The sequence below is a fragment of the Oncorhynchus tshawytscha genome, linkage group LG03, assembly GCF_018296145.1.
Source record: "Oncorhynchus tshawytscha isolate Ot180627B linkage group LG03, Otsh_v2.0, whole genome shotgun sequence".
In the NCBI taxonomy this organism is placed as follows: domain Eukaryota; kingdom Metazoa; phylum Chordata; class Actinopteri; order Salmoniformes; family Salmonidae; genus Oncorhynchus; species Oncorhynchus tshawytscha.
The window spans coordinates 80731828-80751259 of NC_056431.1; the positions used below are offsets into that span (position 1 = coordinate 80731828).

The following is a 19432-nucleotide window of genomic DNA, read 5'->3' on the forward strand; positions in this document are numbered from 1 at the left end:
GAAGGAGTGTTGTATGGCATTGAAGCTCATTTGGAGGTTTGTTAACACAGTGTCCAAAGAAGGGCCAGATGTATACAGAATGGTGTCGTCTGCGTAGAGGTGGATCAAGCAATCACCCACAGCAAGAGTGACATCATTGATGAAAAGGGTTGGCCCAAGAATTGAACCCTGTGGTACCACCATAGAGATTGCCAGAGGTCCAGACAACAGGACCTCCAATTTGACACACTGAACTCTATCTGAGATGTCGTTGGTGAACGAGGCAAGGCAGTCATTTGAGAAACCAAGGCTGTTGAGTCTGCTGATAAGAATACGGTGATTGATCGAGTCGAAAGCCTTAGTATGGTATTTTAACTGACAACCAATTCACCATGTTAAACTCCACCTTGGACATGAGGGTAGCAACACATTGATGCCAACCCAATCTTCTGCAAAGTGGAAAATCAATCATGAGCACAGGTCATGGTCTTCTTCTTTGGTATAATGGTGTTCGCAAGAATTATATGTGGTTTCCGCCACCTACTGTACAGGTGGATAATAAAGATCCGAAAAGGGAAAAATGCTGAAAAATATAATAATACATTCCATAAACTATCAATAACGAAATGTTAATTAAACTAAATAATCCTGCTTTTCGGATGCAGATATGATGTCCAGCTTCTTAGAAACGTGTACAGTACAATTAATAACTGTGGCTATAAATGCTACAAAATCCACCTTCTTCACAATAAGTGGATCCAGATCACTTGATTGACGTATAACATTTGCAACTTGTTGTGTTGTATCCGCCACCATGTCTTCTTCAAAACTGTTGCCACTCCAACACTCTTCACCACCTCCACATAGGAGATTTGCTGTACAGCCCTGATCCTTGACATGCAACCTCTTTCACTCTAACAGGGCACTCTGGGAATTCAGGAATATGATCCCGACCACAGTTGAAACATTTTACATTCATGGACTCTAAAATAACACATTCCTACCGTCTGCAAAGACTTGGCACATGGACAAAGGATTACACTTCTTTGCATTAGATCAGGTTTTGTACAAATGCTCTTACAGCATATCTTATATATCCCAACTTTACAGAGGGTGATAAATACACATCAAACATCAATAATACAGATCAACTTGGATCCTTTTCCCCATTCTCCTTACGGGTCAAGTCACGTGCATTAACTACTCCTGGAATTTCTTACCTAAGATATTGATTATAAATGTCCATCGGGACGGCAGCGATAACACCTTTTTACCGGTGCCCTGCTCTGAAAATCTAAGCCTACCACTTCATGCGTAGATAATTTCGACGTAATAATTTCTATTATTGGACTTCACTGTCGTCACTTCACTCATCTTTCTCGCTAAAAGGACAACCATTCGATTAATGAATAGGTTCCGGTTGCAGGTTCCGCTTGCAGGTTCCGGTGGTAGATGGCGCCAAAGCGCTGCGCTGGATTTGAAGACGGACAGCCGCGCGCGCGTGGCCGCCTTAACAACGCAGATGGTACTGAGGTAACGCTTAGTTCGCTAGCGCGTCAAGTCAGTCAGTCAGTCAGTCAGCTGTAGCCAATATTTAAAATACATATATTTTTAATGATTTGTAGCCTAAACGTTTGTGTTGAAAGTGAGCTGTAGTTTCGTTTTTTGCCTGCCAAAAACGTTTTAATTCTTTGTTTTACTGCTGCACCTTGCTTAATAAAGGTGTATGTAATGCTAGCTAGCTAACAGCTTGCTAACTGTTAACCGTTTGACCGTCCCTGTTTGTGAGACCTGTTGAAATGGATGACCATGATTCCCTGGGCAGTATGGACAGCTTACTTCTCCAGCTAGGTATGTTTTCAACTTTGACCTTTATTCCACTATACCCTAACAATAACTAGTGATTTACAGGAGTTCAATGGCTAACTGGTTGCTTTTCTTTGCTGATTTATAGCTCTGCAAACCAGGGACATCGCTCAGAAGAGGGATCAGATCAATCAACAGATTCAAAGTAAGTGATGGTGTCGCCTCACAGAAGGCAGCTAGCGATATGGAGTGACTGGCTATCTCATGGTGACAGGTTTAAGCCCCGCTCCAGCTGTTAACAGCTACATTGGTGTTAGAAGTGGGATAACGTTAGTCCATCGCTTTTATGTGAATTCTGCTCCACAGGGGACCATGGTACTTTTCAGTATGTGCTATAATGCCCCGGGGGGGTGGGTTGAATTCTGGGGGAAAGTCAATGATATAATCTCTGTACTTATAGACCAACTATTATCATTACATCCAATAGTGATTTTGCTTTGTGATTACTGAATTGCACTTGACAGAATGCCAATGGAGATGTGGTTGGCAGGAACCACAGCTGCCAAGTAAAAGTATTGAATGAAGGTGGTTTCCACCTCATCAGTTACCATTGCAGCAATGGCTGCTCACATTTCAGGAAATTATCCGTATGGAAGTGTCCACGGCCAGGATTCACAGGGCCAGGGTGTCCACCCTGGACACCTGGAAAAAAAGCAGCAGCGAACATTTCAGAACTTTTATCCAACAGACCTGTACATCCATGAACGGATCTCTATCATTTGTAACTATTTCTGATGTATGTATTGTGATGTATTGTTTAATAGATGTACTATGTAAGGTATATTTATGTATCTGTTTTTATTTCACAAGAGATTTTAAATATATTCAGATTTCAGGGTGCGGGGTGGTAGTTTTTAAAATATTCATACAATGGGGTCCCAAATTATTGACCCCCTTGAAAAATATGAGCAATAATGACTGTAGAATAAATCATTAAAATACTGAGCTACAGTTGAAGTCGGAGGTTTACATACACCTTAGCCAAATACATTTAAACTCAGTGTTTCACAATTCCTGACGTTTAATCCCAGTAAAAATTCCCTGTCTTAGGTCAGTTAGGATCACCACTTTATTTTAAGAATGTGGAATGTCAGAATAATAGTAGAGATAATTATTTATTTCAGCTTTTATTTCTTTCATCACATTCCCATTGGGTCAGAAGTTTACATAAACTCAATTAGTATTTAGTAGCATTGCCTTTAAATTATTTAACTTGGGTCAAACGTTTCAGGTAGCCTTCCACAAGCTTCCCACAATAAGTTGGTGAATTTTGGCCCATTCCTCCTGACAGAGCTGGTGTAACTGAGTCAGGTTTGTAGGCCTTTTTGCTCTCACATGCCTTTTCAGGACTGCCCACAAATCTTCTATAGGATTGAGGTCAGGGCTTTGTGATGCCCACTCCAATACCTTGACTTTGTTGTCCTTAAGCCATTTTGCCACAACATTGGAAATATGCTTGGGGTCATTGTCCATTTGGAAGACCCATTTGCGACCAAGCTTGAACTTCCTGACTGATGTCTTGAGATGTTGCTTCAATATATCCACAAAATTTTCCTACCTCATGATACCATCTATTTTGTGAAGTGCACCGGTCCATCCTGCAGCACAGCACCCCCACAACATGATGCTGCCACCCCAGTTCTTCACGGTTGGGATGGTGTTCTTCGGCTTGCAAGCTTCTCCCCTTTTCCTCCAAACATAATGATGGTCATTATGGCCAAAGTACGATCTTTTTTCCCCATGTGCAGTTGCAAACTGTAGTCTGTTTTTTTTATGGCGGTTTTGGAGCAATGGCTTCTTCCTTGCTGAGCGGCCTTTCAGGTTATGTCGATATAGGACTCGTTTTACTATGGTTACAGATACTTTTGTACCTGTTTCCTCCAGTATCTTCACAAGGTCCTTTGCTGTTGTTCTGGGATTTATTTGCACTTTTCGCACCAAAGTGAAATCAAATCAAATTTTATTTGTCACATACACATGGTTAGCAGATGTTAATACGAGTGTAGCGAAATGCTTATGCTTCTAGTTCTGACAATGCAGTAATAACCAACGAGTAATCTAACCTAAAAATTTCACAACAACTACCTTATACACACAAGTGTAAAGGGATAAAGAATATGTACATAAAGATATGAATGAGTGATGGTACAGAACGGCATAGGCAAGATGCAGTAGATGGTATAGAGTACAGTATATACATCAAATCAAAATCAAATCAAATCAAATCAAATCAAATTTTATTTGTCACATACACATGGTTAGCAGATGTTAATGCGAGTGTAGCGAAATGCTTGTGCTTCTAGTTCCGACAATGCAGTAATAACGAGCAAGTAATCTAACTAACAATTCCAAAAAAAACTACTGTCATACACAGTGTAAGGGGATAAAGAATATGTACATAAGGATATATGAATGAGTGATGGTACAGAGCAGCATAGGCAAGATACAGTAGATGATATCGAGTACAGTATATACATATGAGATAAGTATGTAAACCAAGTGGCATAGTTAAAGTGGCTAGTGATACATGTATTACATAAGGATGCAGTCGATGATATAGAGTACAGTATCAACGTATGCATATGAGATGAACAATGTAGGGTAAGTAACATTATATAAGGTAGCATTGTTTAAGGTGGCTAGTGATATATTTACATCATTTCCCATCGATTCCCATGATTAAAGTGGCTGGAGTAGAGTCAGTGTCATTGACAGTGTGTTGGCAGTAGCCACTCAATGTTAGTGGTGGCTGTTTAACAGTCTGATGGCCTTGAGATAGAAGCTGTTTTTCAGTCTCTCGGTCCCTGCTTTGATGCACCTGTACTGACCTCGCCTTCTGGATAATAGCGGGGTGAACAGGCAGTGGCTCGGGTGGTTGTTGTCCTTGATGATCTTTATGGCCTTCCTGGGACATCGGGTGCTGTAGGTGTCCTGGAGGGCAGGTAGTTTGCCCCCGGTGATGCATTGGGCAGACCTCACTACCCTCTGGAGAGCCTTACGTTTGTGGGCGAAGCAGTTGCCGTACCAGGCGGTGATACAGCCTGACAGGATGCTCTTGATTGTGCATTTGTAAAAGTTTGTGAGTGCTTTTGGTGACAAGCCAAATTTCTTCAGCCTCCTGAGGTTGAAGAGGTGCTGCTCCGCCTTCTTCACCACGCTGTCTGTGTGGGTGGACTAATTCAGTTTGTCTGTGATGTGTACGCCGAGGAACTTAAAACTTACTACCCTCTCCACTACTGTCCCGTCGATGTGGATAGGGGGGTGCTCCCTCTGCTGTTCCCAGAAGTCCACGATCATCTCAGTTTTGTTCATCTCAGTTCTGATCTCACGATCAGTTTTGTTGACGTTGAGTGTGAGGTTATTTTCCTGACACCACACTCCGAGGGCCCTCACCTCCTCCCTGTAGGCCGTCTCGTGCGTTCATCTCTAGGAGACAGAACGCGTCTCCTTCCTGAGCGGTATGATGGCTGTGTGGTCCCATGGTGTTATACTTGGGTACTATTCTTTGTACAGATGAACGTGGTACCTTCAGGCGTTTGGACATTGGTCCCAAGGATGAACCAGACTTGTGGAGATCGACACTTTTTTTTCTGAGGTCTTGGCTGATTTCTTTTGATTTTCCCATGATGTCAAGCAAAGAGGCACTGAGTTTGAAGGCCTTGAAATACATCCACAGGTACACCTCCAATTGACTCAAATTATGTAAATTAGCCTAACAGAGGCTTCTAAAGCCATGACATCCTTTTCTGGAATTTTCCAAGCTGTTTAAAGGCACAGTCAACTTAGTGTATGTAAACTTCTGACCCACTGGAATTGTGACACAGTGAATTATAAGTGAAATAATCTGTCTGTAAACAATTGTTGGAAAAATGACTTGTGTCATGCACCAAGTAGATGCCCTAACTGACTTGCCAAAACTATAGTTTGTTAAAAAGAAATTTGTGGAGTGGTTGAAAAACAAGTTTTAATGACTCCAACCTAAGTGTATGTAAACTTCCAACTTCAACTGTATATTGTATGCGGAAAAAAAGGGAAATATTATTTTTTACTAACACAATTGTTCAGAGAAAGATATATTTTCTTTAACAGGTAATATTATTTTTTTCTCAAAAAAGTAGGGGTCAATATTATTGACACCGCTAAAGAATCGTATATAAATAAAGTTTAGTATATTTGGTCCCATATTCCTGACATGCAATGCTTACAGTACATCTAGCTCGTGACTCTACAAACTTATTGGATGCATTTGCAGTTAGTTTTAGTGTATTTCAGGTTATTTTGTGCCCAATAGTAATATAATATATTGTGTGATTTTGGAGTCACTTTTATTATAAATAAGAATAGAATATGTTTCCAAACACTTCTACATTAATGTAATGATGAGTGACAAAGTTACAGAGGGTCAAAGATCATAATTCCAAGACATGCTAACCTCCCCTGTTATTGGTAATGGTTAGAGGTTAGCATGTCTTGGTGGTTTGATCATTTACCCTCTATCTCAGTCATCATTATTCACCATTCATTCAGGATTATCTGTAATCATGTTAGCATCCACATTAATGTAGAAGTGTTTGACTCCAAAATGATACAGTACATTATTTACTGTTGATATTCTATTGCATCCAACACATTTGTAGAGTCACAAGCTTTATGTAGTCATTGTGTGCTTGGAATATGACCAAATACTACACTTTTGACCACATTATTTATAAGAATCTTTAGGAGTGTAAATAATTTTTACCCCAACCTTTTTGAGAGAAAACATTACTTGTTAAAGAAAATATCTTTCTCTGGGTTGTAATTAGCATAAAATAATATAATCTCACATTTTCTTTAGCGTACAAAGTAGCTCAGTATTTGAATTATTTATTTTATAGAGTCATTATTGCTCATCCTTATAAGGGGGGGTCAATCATTTGGGACCCCACTCTATATACATACTGTATATACAGTGCATTCGGAAAGTATTCAGACCCCAGACACCATTTTGTTACGTTAAAGCCTTATTCTAAAATTAATTTAATAGTCCCTCCGTCCCGCCATCAATCTACAGACAATAACCCACTTTGACAAAGCAAAGCCAGGTTTTTAGAAATGTTTGCACATTTATGAAATAACAAAACCAGGCAATATCACATTTACATAAGTATTCAGACCCTTTACTCTACTTTTGTTGAAGCACCCTTGGCAGCGATTACAGCCTCCAGTCATCTTGGGTATGACGCTACAAGCTTGGCACACCTGTATTTGGGGAGTTTCTCACATTCTTCTCTGCAGATCCTCTCAAGCTCTGTCAGGTTGGATGGGGAGTGTCGCTGCACAGCTATTTTCAGGTCTCTCCAGAGATGTTTGATCGGGTTCAAGTCCGGGCACTGGCTGGGCCACTCAAGGACATTGAGACTTGTCACGAAGTCACTCCTGCGTTGTCTTGGCTTTGTGCTTAAGGTCATTGTCCTGTTGGAAGGTGAACCTTCTCCCTCATTCTGAGATCCGGAGCTCTTTGGATCAGGTTTTCATCAAGGATCTATTTGTACTTTGCTCCGTTCATCTTTCCCTCAATCCTGACTAGTCTCCCTGCCACTGAAAAACATCCCCAAAGCATGATGCTGCCACCACCATGCTTCACCATAGGGATGGTTCCAGGTTTCCTTTACTCTGTACTTTACTCTGTACCTATGAATTGAAAAACTTGATGAAACAAAAAAGAAGTGGGACAATCCTTACAGTCTCTCAGGCCTTTAATAACATCATATCAAGGGCAGGCCATAGGTAACAATTTCTGTTGTGGTTGTCTTATGTTTTAGCTGTGTGGTGTTCATGAATCAGTTTATTTTATTTTCTCACCAGTCGGCAAAGCCAATGTTGCTGAGAAGAAATCCTACATCATAGGGATCCAGAAAAACATCAGGAAGCTTGAGGAGGAATCTCATCATAAGCAGAACATTGTGAAGCATCTCAAAGGCAATACGAAAAGGTAAAGCAAAAGTTTGTTGTGTTTTTTGTAGGTGGGTCTTTATAAATAATGGGGCCATTGTGTGACATTGGAATCAACATTTCAAAATGGTTTGAAACAAAAATAGAAAGGTTTTCATGCAGTTCCACATGTGTACTTAGACTAGAGGAATGCAAGTGAATATATGCCCATAACTATACATACTTTAAGCAGGGTTCATCAAGTCAAATTCAAGGACTTTCAAGGACTTTTTTAAGTACTTCATTATAATTTTCAAGGACCTCAATGTTGTACAATCAGTTGTTGTACAACTGTACATAATAATTTAGAACCCCCTCCTCCTCGTCAATAGTAGGACCATTACCACTTCGAGAATACGGATATAGAACCCCCCCAATAGAAGGTAGCCCGTTACCACTTTAAGAATACGGATATAGAACCCCCTCAATAGAAGGTAGGCCATTACCACTTTAAGAATACGGATATAGAACCCCCCAATAGAAGGTAGGCCATTACCACTTTAAGAATACGGATATAGAACCCCCTCAATAGAAGGTAGGCCATTACCACTTTAAGAATACGGATATAGAACCCCCTCAATAGAAGGTAGGCCATTACCACTTTAAGAATACGGATATAGAACCCCCTCAATAGAAGGTAGGCCATTACCACTTTAAGAATACGGATATAGAACCCCCTCAATAGAAGGTAGGCCATTACCACTTTAAGAATACGGATATTGTCATGCATAGGTGTAATAGGTGGCAGGGAAGTCAGGCGCAGGAGAGTCAAATGGAGTGTAAAATGGAGTCTTTTAATAAAGTCCACGGAGTATGCTCCATAACACTAAATGTACATAAACACACAAACATGGGTACGAGGACCCGACGCGCACCTATACAACAATCACACTACACTGACAATAAAACAATCTCTGACAAAGACATGAGGGGAAACATAGGGTTAAATACACAACAGGTAATGAATGGGATTGAAAACAGGTGTGTGGGAAGACAAGACAAAACCAATGGAAAATGAAAAAAGGATCAATGATGGCTAGAAGACCGGTGACGTCGAAAGCCGAGCACCGCCCGAACAAGGAGAGGCAACGACTTCGGCAGAAGTCGTGACAGATATACAACCCCCTCAATAGAAGGTAGGCCATTACCACTTTAAGAATACGGATATAGAATCCCCTCAATAGAAGGTAGGACCATTACCACTTTAAGAATAAAGCCATTACCACTTTAAGAATAAGGATATAGAGCCCCCTCCCCCTCAATAGAAGGTAGACCATTACCACTCTATGAATTAGGATATAGAATCCCCTCAATAGAAGGTAGGCCATTACCACTTTAAGAATAAGGTCATTACCACTTTAAGAATAAGGATATAGAGCCCCCTCCCCTCAATAGAAGGTAGGCCATTACCACTTTAAGAATAAGGATATAGAATCCCCTTCCCCTCAATAGAAGCTAGGGCCATTACCACTCTAAGAATAAGGATATAGAGCCCCCTCCCCCTCAATAGAAGGTAGGCCATTACCACTTTAAGAATAAGGATATAGAACCGCCTCCTCCCCCTCAATAGAAGGTAAAAACCTTTCAATTAAAGCAGTGAGAAACAAACGAAAGTGGCAACATTCGGGAAGTATTCAGACCCCTTGAATTTTCCACATTTTGTTACGGTACAGCCTTCTAAAATGTATTAAATAATTGTTTCCCCTCATTAATCTGCATACAATACCAATAATGAAAAAACAAAAACAGGTTTTTAAAATTTTATGCAAATTAATAAAAATGTACAAAACGGAAATATCACATTTACATAAGTATTCAGACTCTTTACTCAGTACTTTGTTGATGCACCTTTGGCAGCGATTACAGCCTCAAGTCTTCTTGGGTATGACACTACAAGCTTGGCACACCTGTATTTGGTGAGTTTCTCCCATTCTTCTCTGCAGATCCTCTCAAGCTCTGTCAGGTTGGATGGGGAGCGTTGCTGAGCAGCATTTTCAGGTCTCTCCAGAGATGTTTGATCGGGTTCAAGTCCGGGCTCTGGCTGGGCCACTCAAGGACATTGAGACTTGTTCCGAACCCACTCTTGTGTTGTCTTGGCTGGTAGGCCATAAAAGCTCACAGAACGGGACTGCCGAGTGCTGTACGTAGCGTACGTAGCGCATAAAAATCATCTGTCTTCGGTTGCAACACTCACTACCAAGTTCCAAACTGCCTCTTGAAGCAACGTCAGCACAATAACTGTTCGTTAGGAGCTTCATGAAATGGGTTTCCGTGGACAAGCAGCCACACACAAGCCTAAGATCACCATGCTCAATGCCAAGTGTCGTGTGGAGTGGTGTAAAGCTCGTCGCCATTGCACTCTGGAGCAGTGGAAACGCGTACTGTGATGAATCACGCTTCACCATCTGGCAGTCCGACGGACAAATCTGTGTTTGCCGGATGCCAGGAGAACGCTACATTCCCCAATGCATATGGTCAACTGTAAAGTTAGATGGAGGAGGAATAATGGTTTGTGGCTCTTTTTCATGGTTTGGGCTAAGTCTCTTAGTTCCAGTGGAGGGAAATCTTAATGCTACAGCATATAATTATATTCTAGACTGTGCTTCCAAATTTGTAGCAACACTTTTGGGAAGGCCCTTTCCTGTTTCAGCATGACAATTCCCTCGCACAAAGCGAGGTCCATACAGAAATGGTTTGTCAAGATAGTGTGGAATAACTTGCCTGCACAGAGCCCTGACCTCAACCCCATCGAACACCTTTGGGATGATTTGGAACGCCGACTGTTAGCCAGGCCTAACCGCCCAACCTCACTAATGCTCTTTTGGCTGAATGGAATTAGATGTTCGACGAGCAGGTGTCCACATACTTCTGGTCATGTAGTGTAGGTTGGTACCCTAGTTTATAGAAAGACCCATGTACAGCCAGGCCTGTAGTGTAGGTTGGTACTCTAGTTTATATAAATATCCATGTACAGCCAGGCATGTAGTGTAGTTTGGTACCCTAGTATATAGAAAGACCCATTTACAGCCAGGTCTGCCCTAGCTTTGGATTGCATTCACAAAACATATCAGAGTAGGAGTGCTGATCTAGGATCAGTTTTACCCTTTACAGTAGATGATAATTAATATCATTATAAAGATGGGGGGACGTGATCCTGGACAGTACTCTGAGACACTTTGTGAATGCAGGCCCTGCTGTGAATTCTTGTATCATGGTACCCCCTCTCTTGCAGTCTAAAGGGAACTAACGGCCTCCTGCTGCAGTATGAGAAGACGCTGCAGGCTGAATTGGAGAGGAGACGAGACAACTGTAATCAAGACATGTAAGGCCTACATTTTGTCTTGACATTTACATCATGGTCATTTACACTGAATCAGCTATACTTAGGCCTCCAATGTGTCTGCTGTAGGAAAGTGTACCAGGAGAGAATAGAGCGCTACAGGAAGGTTTTCCAGCAGCACAAAGAGAGTTACTGCCAGAACCCTCTGGCCAAGCAGCTGCTGATGATTCAGTCAGGAAAAGAAGAGCTGGAAAGCAGGATTAAAGTTTGTGAGGACCAGATAACAGCCAAAGAGAAGGCTCTGCAGGATCTACTAGGTAACTACTAGGACAATGATTCCTTACAGTAAACACACCTGACTCAACTTGTCAACCAGTCATCAAGCCCTGGATTACTATATTTCATCTTTATTTAACTAAGCAAGTCAGTTAAGAACAAATTCTTATTTACAATGACGGCCTAGGAACAGTGGGTTAACTGCCTTGTTCAGGGGTAGAACGACAGATTTTTACCTTGTCAGCTTGGGGATTCGATCTTGCAACCTTTCGGTCACTGGCCCAATGCTCTAACCACTAGGCTACCTGCCGCCCCAAACCCCAATCAGGTGACTTTGCCCGGTGTGCTGCTGGCTGTACCGGAGGACTGGAGTTGGGAAACTGGATTTTTAAAAATGTATTTAACTAGGCAAGTCAGAAACACTGTACTCGGTAACCAAATGGTAACCAATATCCTCTACTAGGTAACTAACACGTTTTAGTCCACTGAATATCCGGTGTCTTTGGTTTGATGTACAGTACAAAGAAGTACAAGCTTATTTCTTTTTTCCCTCAGGTCAAACATTGTCCATCGAAAATCCATTGGAAAGGTATCCTTTTGCACGGTTAATGTCAACCGAAACTCACTGACATGCAAAACGATTAGGGTTGAGCCGATATATGATGAAATTGAATATCGTGATATTTGACATTGACAATATGTCGGGAAGTGCAAGAAGGTATATTGTGAAGGTCAAGACCATACTTTATTTGAACAGTTTTATCTGTATCAATACGGTAAATGAAGTCTAAATAAATTAACTAAGCCTTGTTTTTTCACCACACAAAGATTATTTAATGAGAATGTGATTATAATATCGTATAAAATATTAACTATTGTAGTCTGGAATGATATAGTCATTACCAGCCCAAAATGATTATATCAGGTATTACAATATTTGGAGTAGCATATGGTAAAAGAGCTCACCCCAGATATTTAATTTCAGAATTGGTTAGGGTTAAGTTAAGGGTCAGTTCTAGATTTTGATGAGTGGTTTTATAGGTCAGGAGTGTCCTTATTGCCTCTGAAAGTGTGTCAGATAAGGTGAGCAGTTCTCAACTTTTATGTCCAGCATTTCTGGTCTATTGACGGCAGCAGAGTCTCACAGACAGTCATCGGCTCAGACTGAGGATGACCATCAGTCTCCACTAGACATCTCCTCTCTCCATGTTTCCCAGGTATATATATCTCTCCTCCTCCCTCCATCTCTCCCAGGTATCTATCTCTCTCCTCCTCCCTCCTATCTCTCCCAGGTATCTATCTCTCTCCTCCTCCTATCTCTCCCAGGTATCTATCTCTCTCCTCCTCCCTCCTATCTCTCCCAGGTATCTATCTCTTTCCTCCTCCTATCTCTCCCAGGTATCTATCTCTTTCCTCCTCCTATCTCTCCCAGGTATCTATCTCTTTCCTCCTCCTATCTCTCCCAGGTATCTATCTCTTTCCTCCTCCTATCTCTCCCAGGTATCTATCTCTCTCCTCCTCCCTCCTATCTCTCCCAGGTATCTATCTCTCTCCTCCTCCTATCTCTCCCAGGTATCTATCTCTTTCCTCCTCCTATCTCTCCCAGGTATCTATCTCTCTCCTCCTCCCTCCTATCTCTCCCAGGTATCTATCTCTCTCCTCCTCCTATCTCTCCCAGGTATCTATCTCTTTCCTCCTCCTATCTCTCCCAGGTATCTATCTCTTTCCTCCTCCTATCTCTCCCAGGTATCTATCTCTCTCCTCCTCCCTCCTATCTCTCCCAGGTATCTCTCTCTCTCATCCTCCTCCCATCTCTTCCAGGTATCTATCTTTTTCCTCCCTCCATTTCTCCCAGGTAGCTATCTCCAACCTCCTATCTCCCAGGTATATATCTCTCCTCCTCCTATCTCTCTCCTCCACCTATCTCTCCCAAGTATCTCTCCTCCTCCCATCTCTCCAAGCCTAAGGTATCTTTAGCCTGGATGCTGGGACTCAGTTCAGTCTAGACAAGAGTGGTCAGTCATCTTCCTCTGGTCCTTTTGCAGGATGGCCATGAGAAACACGGAGAGGGAATTGAAGAGCATCTAGAGAAGACCGTTGCTCACCCTCCATCACAAGGAGACACACACTGTGACCTGTGGTCATACCCAGAGGCAATGGGTAGGTTCTTCAATGGTTAGGATCTTCAATGGTTGGGATATTCAATGGGTAGGATGTTCAATGTGTAGGATATTCAATGGGTAGAATATTCAATGGTTAGGATCTTCAATGGTTAGGATCTTCAATGGTTAGGATCTTCAATGCTTCATTTCTGGGCTTTCACTTTGTGGGCCCATTTCCAGTTTAAATTGATTCTGGTGGTAAAATGTTTTAAATCCGTCCTCCAGATGGAATACACGCTTCAGACCAGGAGGAGGGAAGTTTACTAGAGGAACAGGTCTGCTCTTTATTATTAGAATATAATAATATCAGTATTCAACAACGTGGTACTGCTGTAAAATCACACTCCAAGTAACATCAGCATCAGTTAGAAGAGAACATGGACACAGACCTATTCAGTGACAGGACACTGATGAAGTACTGTGCTGTAGATTCATGATTCTGTTATATACGGCAGACAGTTGTGCGTCCCAAATGGCTCCCTATTCCCTTAAAGTGTACTCTGCACTACTTTTGATCAGTGCCCAAGGCTCTGGTTAAAAGTTGTGCACTATGTAAGGGTAGGGTGCCATTTAGGAGGCTACGTAACGCTCTTGTTATACAGTGCATTCTGAAATTATTCAGACCCCTTCACTTTTTCCACATTTTGTAACCTTACAGCCTTATTCTAAAATGGATTCAATTTAATGTTTTCCTCATCAATATACACACACTACCCCATAATGACAAAGCAAAAGCAGGTTTTTAGAAATGTTTTCTAATCTATTAAAAACAGAAATACCTTATTTATCGAAATTGAGCTCAGGTCCATCCTGTTTCCATTGATCATCCTTGAACTTAAATTCAATTGATTGGACATGATTTGGAAAGACATACACCTGTCTATATAAGGTCCCACAGTTGATAGTGCATGTCAGAGCAAAACGCAAGCCATGAGGTCAAAGGAATTGTCCGTAGAGCTCCGAGACAGGATTGTGTCGAAGCACAGATACGGGAAAGGGTACCAAAACATTGCTGCAGCATTGAAGGTCTCCAAGAACACAGTGGCCTCCATCATTCATAAAAGGAAGAAGTTTGGAACCACCAAGACTCTTCCTAGAGCTGGTCGTCCAGCCAAACTGAGCAATCAGAGGAGAAGGGCCTTGGACATGGAGCTGACCAAGAACCTAATGGTCACTCTGACAGAGCTCTAGAGTTCCTAATTGGATATGGGATGAACTTTCCAGAAGGACAACCATCTCTGCAGCACTCCACCAATCAGGCCTTTATACTAGAGTGACCAGATGGATGCCACTTCTCAGTAAAAGGCACATGACAGCCCGCTTAGAGTTAGCCAAAAGTCACCTAAAGGACTCAGACCATGAGAAACAACATTCTCTCATCTGATGAAACAAAGATTGAACTCTTTGGCCTGAAAGACAAGCGTCACGTCTGGAGGAAACCTGGCACCATCCCTACTGTGAAGCATGGTGGTGGCAGCATCATGCTGTGGGAATGTTTTTCAGTGGCAGGCAGACTAGTCAGGCTTGAGGGAAAGATGAACTGAGCAAAGTACAGAGAGATCCTTGATGAAAACCTGCTCCAGAGCCCTCAGGATCTCAGAATGAGGCAAAATTTCACGTTTCAACAGGACAACGACACTAAACACACAGCCAAGACAACAGAGGAGTGGCTTCAGGACAAGTCTCTGTGTGTCCATGAGTGGCCCAGCCACAGCTCGGACTTAAATCCAATCAAACATCTCTGGAGAGTCCTGAAAATAGCTGTGTAGCAATGCTCCCCATCCAACCTGACAGAGCTTAAGAGGATCTGCAGAGAAGAATGGGAGAAACTCCAAATACAGGTGTGCCAAGCTTGTAGCGTCATACTCAAGAAGACTTGTGATATTTAATTTTTTTTTTTTTTTAATAAATTCGCAAACATTTAAAAAAAACTGTTTTTTGCTTTGTCATTATGGGGTATTGTGTGTAGATTGATGAGAGGGGAAAACAATTACATCTATTTTAGAATAAGGTTATAACGTAACAAAAAAGTGAAGGGGTCTGAATACTTTCCGAATGTAAATATGCTATGTAACATCTGTTTGACTCTTTATAGAAGGAGTGTCTGAACACCTCCAGTACAGTGGGGATGGAGGAGGTGAAGGAGAGGGGGACTGAGGGAGGAGACGAACAGCCTACACCCCTCATTACTGAGGCGGAGGAGAATGAAGGGATGGGAGCAACATTCTCTCCTCAGACTCCTGCTAGAATGAAAGCTGTGTCCAGCACCCCAACCTTCTCCCTGAAGTAAGACATGCATAGTTAAAACAGATGTTAACCTAGGCTGGGTCTGAGATGGCACCCAGGGCCCAGGTCAAAAGTAGTGCACCCTGGGCTCTGCTGAAAAGTAGTACACTACAGTCATGGCCAAAAGTTTTGAGAATGACACAAATATACATTTTTGAGTCTGCTGCCTCAGTTTGTATGATGGCAATTTGCATATACTCCAGAATGTTATGAAGAGTGATCAGATGAATTGCAAAATCCCTCTTTGCCATGTAAATGAACTGAATCCCCAAAAAACATTTCCACTGCATTTCAGCCCTGCCACAAAAGGACCAGCTGACATCATGTCAGTGTTTCTCTCGTTAACATAGGTGTGAGTGTTGACGAGGACAAGGCTGGAGATCACTCTGTCATGCTGGTTGAGTTTGAATAACAAACTGGAAGCTTCAAAAGAAGGGTGGTGCTTGGAATCATTGTTCTTCCTCTGTCATCCATGGTTACCTGCAAGGAAACACGTGCAGTCATTATTGCTTTGCACAAAAAGGGCTTCACAGGCAAGGATATTGCTGCCAGTAAGATTGCACCTAAATCAACCATTTATCGGATCATCAAGAACTTCAAGGAGAGCGGTTCAATTGTTGTGAAGAAGGCTTCAGGGCGCCAAAGAAAGTCCAGCCAGTGCCAGAACCGTCTCCTAAAGTTGATTCAGCTGCGGGATCGGGGCACCACCAGTACAGAGCTTGCTCAGGAATGGCAGCAGGCAGGTGTGAGTGCATCTGCTCGCACAGTGAGGCGAAGACTTTTGGAGGATGGCCTGGTGTCAAGAAGGGCTGCAAAGAAGCCACTTCTCTCCAGGAAAAACATCAGGGACAGACTGATATTCTGCAAAAGGTACAGGGATTGGACTGCTGAGGACGGGGGTAAAGTCATTTTCTCTGATGAATCCCCTTTCCGATTGTTTGGGGCATCCGGAAAAAAACTTGGTGAGCACTATCATCAGTCCTGTGTCATTCCAACAGTAAAGCATCCTGAGACCATTCATGTGTGGGGTTGCTTCTCAGCAAAGGGAGTGGGCTCACTCACAATTTTGCCTAAGAACACAGCAATGAATAAAGAATGGTACCAACACATCCTCCAAGAGCAACTTCTCTCAACCATCCAGGAACAGTTTGGTTACAAACAATGCCTTTTCCAGCATGATGGAGCACCTTGCCATAATGCAAAAGTGATAACTACCGTAATTTCCGGAACTATAAGCCGCTACTTTTTTTCTACGCTTTGAACCTCGCGGGTTTATACAATGACACGGCTAATTTATGGATTTTTCCTGCTTTCACAAGATTCATGCCGCCAAAAAACTGAGCACCGTCACATAATGTGACGTAAATCGAGCGCGCTCAAACGTCCCATCATTCTGATTACGGTAGTCATTTTGTCACCCTCATCATGGCAAAGACCCGGAGAAATGCATATGATGCAGCTTTCAAGTTGAAGGCGATCGATCTGGCTGTTGGAAAAGGAAATAGAGCTGCTGACAGCGTGGAGCATTGTCAAACAATCCACTATCATCAACGGGTTTCGAAAGGCTGGACTGCTGCGTGTTGAAGAGGGCAGCGATCCAACATCAGATGAAGCAATTCTGAGGCTATTCAACTCCGACACGGAAGGAGATGACTTCAGTGGTTTCAGTGCACAGGAGGAGGAAGATAGTGACCAATGACTTTCTTGGTAGGCTGCTGTTTAATTTTTGTTACAAGCCGTGTTTCGTTTAAAGGCTGTGTAAAGTTCATTTGTTTCAATGTACCGGTGCGGCTTATTTATGTACAAAATACATATTTTTTAATAATTCAGTGGGTGCGGTTTATATTCAGGTGCGCTTAATAGTCCAGAAATTACAGTAAGTGGCTCGGGGAACAAAACATTGATATTTTGGGTCCATGGCCAGGAAACTCCCCAGACCTTAATCTCATTGAGAACTTGTGGTCAATCCTCAAGAGGCGGGTGGACAAACAAAAACCCACAAATTCTGACAAACTCCAAGCACTGATTATGCAAGAATGGGCTGCCATCAGTCAGGATGTGGCCCAGAAGTTAATTGACAGCATGCCAGGGTGAATTGCAGAGGTCTTGCAGAGGTCTTGAAAAAGAAGGGTCAACACTGCAAATATTGACTCTTTGCATCAACTTCATGTAATTGTCAATAAAAGCCCTTGACACTTATGAAATGCTTGTAATTATACTTCAGTATTCCATAGTGACATCTGACAAAAATATCTAAAGACACTGAAGCAGCAAACTTTGTGAAAATTAATATTTGTGTCATTCTCAAAATGTTTGGACACGACTGTACTGAGGGGAAAGGGTGCCATTTGAGATGCAGACCTCCCAGTTGTATATAAATGCTTACTTACTTATGTATATGAATGAGTCTTATATAATATCTCCAGCAGTAGCCACAGTGGGTCACCTAGTCAGCTAGACGGATCCACAGTGAAATCGCCAGGCTTCCTGTTCTCCATGAGCTCAGCTCCTAGCCCCACCACCCCCGACTTCTCTGGCTTCCACTGTGGCTTTGAACTGGGCTCAGGCCAGGAGGAAGTGAGGGAACATCAAAAACACTTTTTACAATGATGACCCATCCATCAATAACTCTTTATATTAAACTCTAATATTGTGTTTCATTGTAGGAGCCTCCTTTCCCCTTCAGCAGCTCATATTTCAGCAGTGAAAAGGTACCATTATATGTTCTGTTATATGTTATTCTCTGTCGTGTCAGTATCAGACATAATGTGGAACTTGGCTAATTTATTACCTTTTTATTTTTGTCATCTTAGAAACCGTCAGGATCCAGATCGCCATCAGGTGGGAAATTCTGTCTGCGATTAATAAATTATACTTTTCAAAAGTGATTATTTTTTAGTTGGAGTGCTGATCTAGGATCAGTTTTGCCTTTAAAATGAAAATGAATGGACAGGGGGAAACTGATCCTTTATCGGAGACATTTTATAAATACAGACCCTAATGTGATTCTTCCTCTGTGTAATAGCAATATGTATGTTGTTGAAGGCTTCCTGTTTTCCCGGCCAGAGTCGGAGAAGTCAGAAGATGGATTTGAGTTCCCCTTCAGCTCTAAGAGTCCTGGTCAACCGTCAACCAGCAGAGAGAAGGGATCAGGGGCTGGGGACTCCTTCCCTTTCTCCTTTAACTTCTAGCACATCTTACTGTAAAACTTCATGTATGCTTCAAATGGCACCCTATTCCCTATATAGTGCACTACTTTTTCCCAGGGCCATGTAGTGTTCTAGGGCAATAGGGCGCCATTTGGATTCATCCTGAGATTCTTCCACGTTACTGTACATGAGTTCCATTTCATGTTTGGTTATTTCTAGAAATATGCAGAGGACTTCAACATAACTCTATGTTGTTGTTATGCACTGTAGATCTGTTTTAGCTGTTGTTAATATTTACTCTAGTAATTAGTTGAATCAACTGTTGTATGAAAATTACTACCTTATAAGATAAAGTACCATCTAGACTTAAACTTCGCTGTTTGTTCATAAATCATTTCTAATTATTTAAAACTTAATTGTATTAATATTTAACTAAATAAAATCAGATAATTTGTGTTAAA

At 41.9% G+C, this 19432-nt stretch overlaps 1 protein-coding gene across 2 annotated transcripts; it reads left to right on the forward strand.

Moving 5' to 3' along the window:
• The first annotated feature begins 1374 nt into the window (after positions 1 to 1374).
• On the forward strand, positions 1375 to 19432 carry LOC112243610. 2 transcript variants are annotated; one of them, XM_042320074.1, is made up of 15 exons: positions 1375 to 1512; positions 1769 to 1830; positions 1934 to 1990; positions 7693 to 7819; positions 11051 to 11140; positions 11228 to 11415; positions 11930 to 11963; positions 12486 to 12591; positions 13420 to 13534; positions 13762 to 13811; positions 15632 to 15822; positions 18252 to 18399; positions 18489 to 18533; positions 18636 to 18663; positions 18868 to 19432. In XM_042320074.1, the coding sequence occupies exons 1-15, from the start codon at positions 1385 to 1387 to the stop codon at positions 19011 to 19013; spliced, it is 1515 nt and encodes a 504-aa protein (XP_042176008.1). In that variant the 5' UTR covers positions 1375 to 1384; the 3' UTR covers positions 19014 to 19432. The 2 variants fall into 2 exon arrangements, with proteins under 2 accessions (XP_042176008.1, XP_042176007.1); XM_042320073.1 differs by having other exon boundaries at positions 1376 to 1512; positions 18249 to 18399.

Coding starts and splice junctions, on each gene's coding strand:
- LOC112243610 (XM_042320073.1), top strand. CDS start 1,385: ATGAATAGGTTCCGGTTGCAGGTTCCGCTTGCAGGTTCCGGTGGTAGA. Junction 11,141..11,227: donor GACAACTGTAATCAAGACAT/GTAAGGCCTACA, acceptor TGTCTGCTGTAG/GAAAGTGTACCAGGAGAGAA. Junction 11,416..11,929: donor GGCTCTGCAGGATCTACTAG/GTAACTACTAGG, acceptor TTTTTCCCTCAG/GTCAAACATTGTCCATCGAA.